Source organism: Desmodus rotundus, chromosome 3 (assembly GCF_022682495.2).
Source record: "Desmodus rotundus isolate HL8 chromosome 3, HLdesRot8A.1, whole genome shotgun sequence".
In the NCBI taxonomy this organism is placed as follows: domain Eukaryota; kingdom Metazoa; phylum Chordata; class Mammalia; order Chiroptera; family Phyllostomidae; genus Desmodus; species Desmodus rotundus.
Window position 1 is genome coordinate 149,304,299 of NC_071389.1, and position 12,629 is coordinate 149,316,927.

Genomic DNA, 12,629 nt, shown 5'->3' on the forward strand with positions numbered 1-12,629 from the left:
TTATATTTAAGTCTTTTATCCATCTTGAGTTTATTTTCGTGTATGGCGTAAGTTGGTGATCGAGTTTCATTTTTTTGCACGTAGCTGTCCAGATCTCCCAACACCATCTGTTGAAGAGACTGTTTTTTCTCCATTTTATGCTCCTGCCTCCTTTGTCAAATATTAATTGATCGTATAGGTTTGAGTTTATTTCTGGGCTCTCTATTTTCTTCCATTGGTCTATGTGCCTGTTTTTATGCCAGTACCAGGCTGTTTTGATTACAGTGGCCTTGTAATACAGTTTGATATCAGGTGTTGTGATCCCTCCTTCTTTGTTCTTCTTTCTCAAAATTGCTGCTGCTATTCGAGGTCGTTTATGGTTCCATATGAATTTCTGCAATGTTTGTTCTATATCCGTGAAATATGTCATGGGTACTCTAATAGGGATTGCATTGAATCTATAAATTGCTTTGGGTAGTATGGCCATTTTGATGATGTTAATTCTTCCAATCCATGAACATGGTACATGCTTCCATTTGTTTGTATCTTCCTTAATTTCTTTCTTCAGTGTTGTGTAGTTTTCTGAGTACAGGTCTTTTACCTCCTTGGTTAGGTTTATTCCTAGGTACTTTATTTTTCTTGTTGCTATATCGAATGGGATTTTTTTCCTGATTTCCGTTTCTGCAGTTTCGTTGTTGGTGTACAGGAATGCCTTTGATTTCTGGGTATTGACTCTGTATCCAGCTATTTTGCCAAATTCATTTATTAGGTCGAGTAGTTTTTGAGTGGATTCTATAGGGTTTTCCATGTACACTATCATGTCGTCTGCAAACAGTGACAGTTTCATTTCCTCCTTTCCAATTTGGATGCCTTTTATTGCTTTTTCTTGTCTGATTGCTGTGGCTAGGACTTCCAATACTATGTTGAATAGGAGTGGTGAGAGAGGGCATCCTTGTCTAGTTCCTGATCTTAGTGGGAAAGCTCTAAGTTTTTGTCCATTGAGTGTGATGTTGGCTGTAGGTCTCTCATATATGGCTTTAATTATGTTGAGGACTGCTCCCTTTATTCCCACTTTGCTGAGTGTTTTTATCAGAAATGGGTGCTGTACCTTATCGAATGCTTTTTCCACATCTATTGATATGATCATGTGGTTTTTGTCTTTGCTGTTGTTGATGTGATGTATTATGTTTATTGATTTGCGAATATTTTACCATCCTTGCATCCCTGGGATGAATCCCACTTGGTCATGGTGGGTGATCTTTTTAATATATTGCTGGATGCGGTTTGCTAATATTTTGTTGAGAATTTTAGCGTCTATGTTCATCAGCGATATTGGGCTGAAGTTTTCTTTCTTCTTTGTGTCTTTATCTGGTTTTGGGATTAGGATGATGTTGGCTTCATAAAAAGAGTTTGGGAGTCTTCCATCCGTTTGGATGTTTTCGAATAGTCTGTGAAGGATAGGGGTTAGTTCTTCCTTAAACGTTTTGTAGAAATCTCCTGTGAAACCATCTGGTCCAGGGCTTTTGTGTGATGGGAGTTTCTTGATGACTGCTTCAATTTCCTTTGCTGATATTGGTCTGTTCAGGTTTTCTGCTTCTTCTTCAGTCAGTTTTGGAAGATTATATTTTTCTAGAAATGTGTCCATTTCATCTAGGTTTTCAAATTTCTTAGCATACAGGTCTTCATAGTAATTTCTTACGATCCTTTGTATTTCTGTGGTATCAGTTGTAATCTCTCCACTTTCATTTCTAATTCTGTTTATTTGGATCCTCTCTCTTTTCTTCTTGATAAGCCTACTTAAAGGCTTGTCGATTTTGTTTATCTTTTCAAAGAACCAGCTTCTGGATTCATTGATCCTTACAATTGTGCTTTTAGTCTCTATGTCATTTAGTTCTGCTCTGATCTTGGTTATTTCCTTCCTTCTGCTTGCTCTGGGCTGTCTTTGTTGTTGTTCCTCCAGTTCTTGTAGGCATAGGGTTATGTTGTTTGTTTGAACTGTTTCTAACTTCTTAAGGTAGGCCTGTATTGCTATGAACTTCCCTCTCAGGACTGCCTTTGCTGTGTCCCATAGGTTTTGGGTTGTTGTGAGTTCGTTTTCATTTGTTTCCAGGAAGTTTTTGATTTCTTCCCTAATCTCGTTCTTGACCCATTCATTGTTTAATAGCATGCTATTCAGTCTCCATGATTTTGAGTGTTTTGGGTTTTTACCCTTGGGGTTGGTTTCTAGTTTCAGACCCTTGTGGTCAGAGAAGATGCTTGATATGATTTCAATTTTCTTGAATTTGTTGAGGGTTGCTTTGTGTCCTATCATGTGGTCTATCTTTGAAAAAGTTCCATGGACACTTGAAAAGACTGTGTATTTTGCTTCTTTGGGATGAAAAGCTCTGTATATATCAGTTAAGTCCTTTTCCTCTAGGGTATTGTTAAGTGACACAATATCTTTGTTGATCTTTTGTTTGGAAGACCTGTGCATTTTTGATAGTGGGGTGTTAAAATCCCCTACTATAATTGTGTTGCTGTCAATATCTTTCTTGAAATCCTCCAAGATTTTCTTTATGTATTTGGGTGCTCCTATGTTGGGTGCATATATATTTACAATGTTTATGTCTTCTTGGTGGATTCTTCCTTTGGGTATTATGAAGTGACCTTCTGGGTCTCTCTTTATGGCCCTTCTTTGGAAGTCTATTTTGTCTGATATGAGTATTGCTACCCCTGCTTTTTTTTCCTGTCCGTTTGCGTGGAAAATTTGTTTCCAGCCCTTCACTTTCAGTCTGTGTAAGTCTTTTGTCCTGAGATGGGTTTCTTGTAGGCAGCATATGTGTGGGTCATGTTTTCTTATCCATTCAGCTGTTCTATGTCTTTTGATTGTAGCATTTAATCCATTTACATTTAAGGTTATTATCGATAGGTAGTTATTCATTGCCATTATTTCCTACCTGTGTTCCTCTGTCTTTCTCTTTTCCTTCCTTTCCTTGAAGCAGTCCCTTTAGCATCTCTTGCAGAGCTGGTTTGGTGGAGCTGTATTCTTTTAGACTTCTTTTGTCTGGGAAACTCTGTATTTGGTCTTCTATCTTGATTGAGAGCCTTGCTGGGTAAAGTAGTCTTGGTTGCAGGCCTCTGGTTCTCAGTACTTGGAATATTTTTTGCCATTCTCTTCTGGCTTGGAGCGTTTCCATTGAGAAGTCAGTTGCTAACCTTATTGGGGCTCCCTTGTATGTTACTTCCTTTTTCCCCCTTGCTGCCTTTAAGATCCTCTCTTTGTCTTGGAAATTTGCCATTTTAATGATGATGTGTCTTGCAGTGGGTCTCTTTGGGTTCCTCTTGTTTGGGACTCTCTGTGATTCCTGGATTTGGGTGACTTTTTCTCTTCTCAGATTAGGGAAATTTTCCATCATTACTTTTTCAAACAGGTTTTCTATCCCTTGCTCTTCTTCTTCTCCTTCTGGTATTCCTATTATACGGATATTGTTACGTTTCATGTTGTCCTGCATTTCCCTTATTGCCTCTTCATTCTTTCTGAGCCTCTTTTCCTTTTCTTGCTCCTTCTGGGTGTTTTTTTCTACTTTATTCTCCAGCTCGCTGATCCGATCCTCTGCTTCATCAAGTCTGCTTTTCATTCCTTCTACTGTGTTCTTCAATTCAGAAATTGTATTCTTCATTTCCTCTTGGCTCTTGTTTATATTTTCTATTTCCTTTTTCATGTTTATATAGTTTGCAGTGAGTTCATTGTAGTTTCCTTGTCGTTTCTGGTAGTTCTCTTTGAGCTCAGAGAGCTCAGTGAGCTTCCTGATGACCATTGCTTTGACCTCAGTATCTGATAGTTGACTTGCCTCTTTTTCAGTTAGCATTCTTTCTGAGACTTCCTCCTTTCCTTTCATTTGGGAATTGTTTCTTTGTCTTCCCATTGTTTGTGAGGCTCTTCTTGTTGGCTTCTGCTTCTTAAATTGCTTTGTTCTGACTCCCTGGATTTATGATATGAACTTCTATGGTAGAATGCCAATGGGATTCGGTGGTGCTGTCTCCTTACTCTCCTGTGCTCACTGGTCTTGAGCTGACGTTTATGTGTTTAACACGGTCTAACTCTAGTCTTTTCAGCACTCCAGGTTTTGTTGTCTCACCATCAGATCTTTCAATGTCCTCTATCTTTGGTCTCTGATCTTCGTATATGCTGGAATACTGTTGGCTGTTCGCTCTGCTCCTCAGATCAGCTAGGTATTTCCCTGGCGCTGAGGGGAAGTGGATTCCGCTCCCACCTATGTTGCCGCCATCTTCCCGAAACTCTGTGTGTCTGTTCTTATGCTAGTACCAGGTTGTTATGATTACAGTGGCCTTGTAATATACTTTGATATTAGGAATTGTGTTCCCTCCTACTTTGTTGTCTTTCTCAAAATTGCTACGAGTGCTGGCAAGGCTGTCAAGGAAAGGGAACCCTAGTACACTGTTGGTGGGAATGAGGACTGGTGCAACCATTGTGGAAAACAGTATGGAATTTCCTCAAAAAGGTAAAATGGGGCTACCTTTCAACACAGCAATACTACTGCTGTGATTACATCCTAAGAATCCTGAAACACCAATTCAACAGAAGCTATGCACCCCAATGTTCATAACAGCACAATTTACAAGAGCCAAGTACTAGAAACAACAGCCTAAATGCCCATCAGGAAACGAGTGGATCAAAAAACTGTGGTAAATTTACACAATGGAACACTATGCAGCAGAAAGAAAGAAGGAACTCCTACCCTTCATGACAGCATGGTTGGAATTGGAGAGCATTATGCTAAGTGAAATAAGCCAGGTGGTGAAAGAGAAATACCGTATGATCTCACCTATGAGTGGAACCTAATCAACAAGACAAACAAATGAGCAAAATAGAACATGAGACATAAAGAAGAAATAAAGAAGAAACTGCCAGTTACAAGAGGGTAGGGGAATAACCGGGGAATGATGGGGAAGTGTTTCAAGGAACATGTATAAAGGACATGTGGAGAAAGCCAACTGTGTTTGCAGGGAGGATTGAATGTGGGAGGTGGGGGTCAATAGGATGGGGAATAGTAATGGGGAGGAAATGAGAACTGTAACTAAACAACAATACAAAATAATAAAATATTTTTAAAACAATTACAGAGTCTTGCCCATAGGAGACTGAATTTCCTTGCAGGTGTATATCACATCGGAAATTACCAATAGGAGAGTTGGCAATTCTGACTTTCTTTGCTAAAGTGATTTTCTGTCTCTAAGTTTAGAAATTCAAGCCTTTAGAATTAAATTTATTGGGGTGACATTGGTTAATAAGATTATTTAGGGTTCATGTGTACAATTCTATGATACTTCATCTGCATATTGCACTGTGTGCCCAGCGCCACCGTCAAATCTTCTCTCACCACATATTTGACCCTTTTACCTTTTACTATTCCCCCAACTCCACTTCCCTCTGGTAACCACCACACTGTTGTCTGCGTCTATTAGTTTTAATTCCAAAAGAGTAATTGTCATCTGAATGTTTAGTTTTCTGTGATACAAAATCCTCATAAGCCAAACCTGGCATTTTGGGATGGACTCATGGGGTATGTTTGTGAAAGAACAAATTATCTAAATAGCATTTTATTCTGCAATTCTAAATTTTTCTTGCATATGTTTATTTTGCAAGGTTTTTCCCCTTCCCAGAGAATTGGTACCATGGTTTATCTGGGGAGCATAACTCTGATTGGAATCACTGTTGTGATGTTTGTCAGCCCCATATAAGTTCCTATGAATTTTTATATTTCATACTTTAAAAGAAAGAAAAATCATATTCACTTAAAGAGACAAGTCTTAGATGGATAGGTAAAACATTTCCCTTTAAAACAATATTCACATTATAAAAGTGAGTATTGGTTTATAGAATTATTATTTTGTGCATAATAAGTTGAATCAATAAAATAGCTTATCGAAAGGAATTAATTATTACTGGTTGTTTTCTGTGTCTTTTCATATGATTCACCATCACTTCTCTAATTTTTACAACTGTTATTTGTGATAATAACTGTCTCAGCCCAGAATAGACATTTATTATATGTTTGTTTAGTATTTATTTGTTATTATATTAATTTATATTTATTATTTTACCTGTGAATTCTTACTGAACTACTGCAAATGTTGTGAGCAAACCTATCTTTTATATTGATATAGCACTTGGTATGTTTATAAAAAAGTAACTCATACATGTTTACCTTTCTATCTGTTACCTGAAATCCTACAGGCTGAAGATGGGATATTATATTAATCCAAATGACTAGCATGTGCCTGCAACTTAGTTGTTTAATAATAGACAACAATGTGGTAATTGTGGTAAAGGGGACTAAGTGGGTATGGAAAAAATACAATATTCACAATCATGTGAGAATTAGAAGAAATTGTCTGCAAGATTCTGATTCTGCTTATATGAAGCTGTTAATGTCCACACATAGATATTAAGGAAAAATACGGCATGGAAACTCTTATTATTTACAAGGTATCATCTTAGAGTATTCAATATATAGTATTGTTATTGGTTTTCTTTGTTTTGTTCATGGACTTAATTTGAGAAATATCCATCAGTGTTGCCTGGATATAGAATAGTCAGTGTTTGAAATAGTTTAACACCTCCTAGAAATCTAGACTGTGGTCACTAGTATCAATTCTTTCAAATAGACCTGAGGGAATAATAGACAGCAGTACACGGTAAAACTGAAATAATGATCAACCCAGGATTCCCAATGCAAGTTAGGGCTACAGGGAATCGTATTGGAGAGAGTTTTGATGACCATTGCAATTCAATTCCAAGTAACCTTTTTTTAAAAAAAATTTAGGAAATAATATGATTTTTGTAATACACAAGTTAATGACCAAGAAAGAGAATAAAAGTGAAAACTAAGATGGCCAACAAGGTTTATCAAATGCTTGTGATTCAAAGGTTAACATGAACATTTACAATTGTGCAATTGACCACAAATCTGCTAGAAGAGTCGGAAAGACTGACATTTGGTCAACATTACCTGTCCCATAGGCCACTCATATCTAAATTGTTGCACTTATCAAATTAAATTTTAATTATATTATTTTTCTTTGTGTTAGAATATCATATAACTTAGCAAGGATCACTCTCTTTCATCACTACATCCCCAACACCTGTCAGAAGTAAGTAAGACCTGAATGAGGTCACCACATATTAAAAGTCCCTTAGCAGTTCTGATATTTAACATAAACTTCTAGTCATAATGATTACTAGTGAAAACCAGTGTAAAAAATGAAAGAAATACTATTAGTCTGGATTTTGAGGTTAAAGAAAAGTGATTTAAATGCCAGTTTGCATGTTACGATCTCTGTGACAATGAACTCTCAACCTCAATTTCCTTATGTCCATTCACCTATAAATTAGAAATAATAATGCTCATGTTCTAAGAGGTTTTATAAAATATGTAATATAGTTTTCTAATAAAAATCATGTGTAGAATATTATCAAAGGATGTTATTTCTCTTCCCTACTTCCCAAATCCCTAAAGTCCTCAGTTCTAGATGCTCCAGTTAAAGCTCCGTTCTCCAGAAAGTTGAATTGTTATCAGTTTATCACAGTTTCATGCATTTTACTTGATATATTTTACATTGTATTTTCTCTACTAATATTTTAATTTTTAGAGGTAGTTAATCTAACTAATGAAAAATACCTCTGACTAAAGAGGAATAATAATTGTAGATACCTCATAAAGTAATTTGCAGGATTCAATGAACCAATACAAAGCAAACAATTGCTCTGGCATATAGTAATTGCTGAAAGAATTTTATTTTATTTTCTACCTTTCCTCCTCTTCCTTCTTCTCCTTCTCATTATATCAATAGCATAAATAATTTTAATATACATGAGTTTAAAATCACTTAATATATTTATGTAGGTGTTTAGATTTTGTTCCCAAGCCCCTGGTGATGGTGACTATTTGATTTCATTCAAATGCCACAGAAAATCTAAATTTTCTATTAACATTCATTTCTATTACCTGGTAAGAATGAAAAGTTCAGAATTTCAAATCTATCCCGGCATCTTACCATCAAACTAAATGCTCTGTCTCTCTTCAAAAGTAAATGCCTTCTACTGAAAATCCTAACCAGTAAGCCAGAAGTTTTTACTTCGTCCAAGTGCATTTGAATAAAACATTTGAATTTACAGAATATTCTGAAGCAACATTCAGCTTTTTCAAATTTACGGAGTTCAACATTTAGGAAATTTAATATGAGCATATGAAAGGAAAAATAACTGTAATGAAGGAAAGAGTGTTTTGAGAGAGTATGAATAACCGAAATCACTGATTAGAATTTTATTCTTTTAATGCTACTAGTACTTTCATTTACCAGAGAAAAAGATAACCTTTTGAATAGCATCCTTAAAGGCTTGCTTCACTTGCTGGTTCCTCAAGGTATATATAAATGGATTCATCATGGGAGCAACAGAAGTATTCAGAATAGCTACTCCTTTGGTCAAAGATGCCTTTTCTTTTGCTGAGGGATTGGCATACATGAATATGCAGCTTCCATAAGAGATGGAAATGACAATCATGTGAGAGGAGCATGTCGAAAAAGCCTTTTTTCTCTGGCTGGCAGAAGGCAGTTTTAGAATTGTTCTAGTGATGAGCGTGTAGGATAGAATTATTAATGCCAAAGTGAAAAGCAGGATCACTATTGCAGAGTAAAAACCAATCACTTCCAGGAGCCAGGTGTCTGAGCAGGATAATTGCAAGAGGGGAAAATAGTCACAGGCAAAGTGGTCAATGACATTGGAGCCACAGTAATCTAATTGGAGAAAAAGAATTGCAGGTGGGAAGATATTTAAGAATCCTGCCAGCCAAGCACAGAGGACAAGCACTATGCAGACTCTGTTGTTCATGATGACAGTGTAGTGCAGGGGTTTGCAGATGGCCACGTAGCGGTCATAGGACATGGCAGTTAGAAGATAAAATTCAGTTATACCCATGAAGATGAAGAAAAACAATTGAGCTATGCAATTATTGTATGAAATCGTTTTGTCTCTGGTGATAATTGTGCCCAAAAATCTAGGAATACAGACGGTTGTAAAGGATATTTCTAATACAGAGAAGTTCCTGAGGAAGAAATACATAGGGGTCTGTAGATGAGAATCCACCAAGGTGAGAGTGATGATGGTCAAATTTCCAGAGACACTTAATATATATGTGATGATTAAGAAGAGAAAAATCACAGTCTGAAGCTCTGGATCATCTGATAGTCCTAGAAGAATGAATTCTGTGGGTACTGTGTGGTTTCTCATCGTCGATGCTTTCCCCCTCTGTAGAACAGAAAATACATGTTTCCCCTACAGAACATAGAACAGTTAAAACAAAATTGATGACAGAGTATAAAATTTTTAAATATCTATGATGATAAATTATGAAATTCCAAACACAGTTCTCTTCAGCCACTCTCTCTCAAATAAAGCTTTTCATTTGACCTTACAATCAAGTAATGAATATTAGCTGAAGTTAAATATAACCTTTCCTTTGAAAATATACATACCATGGAAAAGAGGTTGTGCTAACACTTAAACAAAAGCTATTCCTTCTAATGTTTCTTTAAAGTAACCTTGTGATTATCCTTTAAAATATTTATCTCCTTTTAAATATGTGAAAATATTCTAATTGATCTTTTTCTATTTCTCAATATTATAAAAAATAATCTAAATTGTGGACAATCTAAATAACAGAGCTTAAAAGTTTACAGAGGTTAGTTTGGCCCATCATCACATTTTATATTTTGAGGATTACATAGTTTAGGACACTTTTACAAAGTGAAACAACTAGTCAACACAATAGTCATGTCACCCTAGAGCATACCTGTTTATCCATGGGAACACTTTGCTGGCACTCTGTTCCACGTTACTTTCTTAAGGGTTTGATTGGTGCTATTAGTCTCTCCACCTCATTTTCCCCTTTCCTGATAGAAAGGTCAGAACAAGAAAGGTAAACTTCTGTTATTAAAATAAATAATCACCTAGAAACAGTTTAATATATAAAAATTCACAATTCCGTTTTTTTGTTTTCATTATTGCTATAGCCTAGAAACAAGTGGACTAAATAGCACTTACTGAGGAGATATTCTTTCTAGTAGGAAATAATCCTATTAGAATCTTATTTGTCTAGTAGAATACCATTGCACTTAGCAAAGTATAACTGAACAACCCAAAGCTTATTTCTGAGTTCTTGCTTTAGGACTCCATGAATAGTTTTCTTGGTAGTAAACAATTATTTAACTTTTAATATTGAAAGGGATATAAATCCACAAATACCTATGGAAATAATATTTTAAAACATTTGAATAAAGTAGAATATTATATTGAAGAATAACAAATTTACTTACTTCTTGCCTCTTCTTGATGATTTAGCCTCAAATTTAATTGTCTAATTGGCTTAAACATTTACATAATTTCAGAGCTGATAAACTGAGTTAAAAATTTATTTGAATTTTCATTGTACTATCAGATCAAATGTGGCGGTTTAACTTTCTCAAGGTAACATAGTTCTCTTTGTTCTTAGACTAGTAATATTTGATAGTATCCATTATTCCTGGCATTATAAAATTTTTGGAACATTTTATTATCATACAGCTCATTCCTGCTTTTTGTCTTTCAGCCAAGATCCATGCACTAACTCAGTTACACCTGGTTGTAGACGGAAATAAAAAACATTTGTTGAAGATTTTCTTTGTATTTATGCAAATATTTGAAATAAATATTTTATAATTCTATGATTATATATCTATAATATCATATAGTTTTTCCTTACAATTCAGAGACTGTGATATTTTCTGTTTTAAAAAATAGAAAATAGGAATGTTCTTCTCTATATATGTCACAGAGGTAGAGCTGGACTTATTTTATGTGTCTTTTTTGTTAGCTCAGGGGAGTTCATTAAGTAAACAGAGTGCCAAGGAAAGGCATCATTAAAAGATATGAATGAATCATGTTTATAATATTGATAAAAGTTAATAAACAAAGTGATTGAGGTAATGAGGAAAATATATAAACAAGATGTGATAATGAGTGTATAAAGTTTGATTTAGAATATAACTCTTCTATGATTGTATAAGGGGTTCATATTTTTCTCATAGAAATCTGGACTTAACCTCAAGAGTTCTTTACTATGCCAGAATGAAATGATAGCTAACACTATTTTGAATTTCTAGTATTACTTATCTTCTGAAATGGAAAACATATTGAAAACCGATAAGAAGTTTATCCCAATAGGACTCTGAGTTCAGGGAAACCTTTCCCATGGCCTATGACTAATATTATAGCAATATTTGCTATGAGTTGCTGACTATGTTCCTTCACCATATCATTTACTTTCATTAAATCCTAACATTAACATTTTTTGCCTATATTTGCTATATGACATCTTCTCATTGTGAGAATATTTATAAACCAAGGATATAAATATTTGGAAATCAGGCATTCGATATATTTAACTTGTTTATTTCCACATTTTCTGCAATGAAAGATGCAAATTTTATAACTGAAATATAATACTCATTTACTATATATATATGCATGTGTAATGTGAACTTTCCACTTAGCAATTTAGCCATATTTTCTTCACATTGTAAATATGAACATAAAGCACGTGTGCACTTAATGCTGGGGTTGAAAATTATTTTTACAACTGAAAGATGAGCATATAAGTTCTTTGGCTTCCCCACCACCTGTATAGTTCTTAACATTCCCCTGTCTGTTTGGTACCTACCCAGTTATGCTTATAAATTTCTTTACTTAGCCCCTATTCTGCCCCTTCCTCCTCCCAACTGATAACCCTCCAAATGATCTCCACATCTATGATTCTATTCCTGTTCTAGGTTTATTTAGATTGTTTTTGTATTTTTTTAAGATTCAGTTGTTCATAGCTGTGAGTTTGCTGTCATTTTAATATTCATAGTTTTGATCTTTTTCTTTTTCTTAAGTAAGTCCCTTTATTTTTTTATTTCCTTTTTAATTGTTTTAATTTTTTAAATTGTTGTTCAAGTACAGTTGTTTCCATTTTCACCCCAATATGTCCCATCCTTGCTTCTGCCCCTCAAACCTACCCCATGTTGGTTTTGTTCATGTGTCCTTTATACATGTTCCTTGATGACCTTTCCCCTTCTTTCCTCTGTTATACCCCTTCTACCTCCCCTCTGTTTACTGTCAGTTTGTTCTTTATTTCAATGTCTCTGGTTATATTTTGCTTGCTTGTTTGTTTTGTTGACTAGGTTCCACTTATAGGTGATATGATAAGGTATTTGTCTTTTGCCGCCTGGCTTATTTCACTTAGCATAATGCTCTCTAGATCCATCCATGCTGTCACCAAGGGCAGGAGCTCCTTCTTCCTTTCTGTTGCGTAGTATTCTATTGTGTAAATGTAACTGATTTTTTTTTATCCACTCATTTATTGGTGGTACTTAGGTTCCTTTAGCACTTGGCTACTATAAATTGTGCTGTTATGAATGTTGGGGTGCATAGGTTCATTTGAATTGGTGTTTCCAGAACTTTACGGTATACACCCAGCTTTGGTTTTGCTGGGTGAAAAGCAGTTCCATTTTTAATGTTTGAGGACATTCCATACTGTTTTCCACAGTAGCTGCATCAGTCTGCATTCTCA

General features: G+C 35.2%; 1 protein-coding gene across 7 annotated transcripts; it reads right to left on the reverse strand.

Moving 5' to 3' along the window:
- Positions 1 to 6,450: 6,450 nt before the first annotated feature.
- Positions 6,451 to 10,853, reverse strand: LOC128780600 (olfactory receptor 6C3). Of its 7 annotated transcripts, XM_053921724.1 has the most exons (4): positions 10,782 to 10,853; positions 10,357 to 10,657; positions 9,834 to 9,933; positions 6,451 to 9,316 (listed from the first exon to the last, which is right to left on the reverse strand). In XM_053921724.1, exons 3-4 carry the CDS (start codon positions 9,843 to 9,845, stop codon positions 8,333 to 8,335), a joined length of 996 nt encoding a protein of 331 aa, XP_053777699.1. In that variant the 5' UTR covers positions 9,846 to 9,933; positions 10,357 to 10,657; positions 10,782 to 10,853; the 3' UTR covers positions 6,451 to 8,332. The 7 variants fall into 7 exon arrangements, with proteins under 7 accessions (XP_053777699.1, XP_053777701.1, XP_053777698.1 ...); XM_053921726.1 differs by having other exon boundaries at positions 6,451 to 9,289; positions 10,357 to 10,852; XM_053921723.2 differs by having other exon boundaries at positions 10,357 to 10,850.
- Positions 10,854 to 12,629: the final 1,776 nt, after the last annotated feature.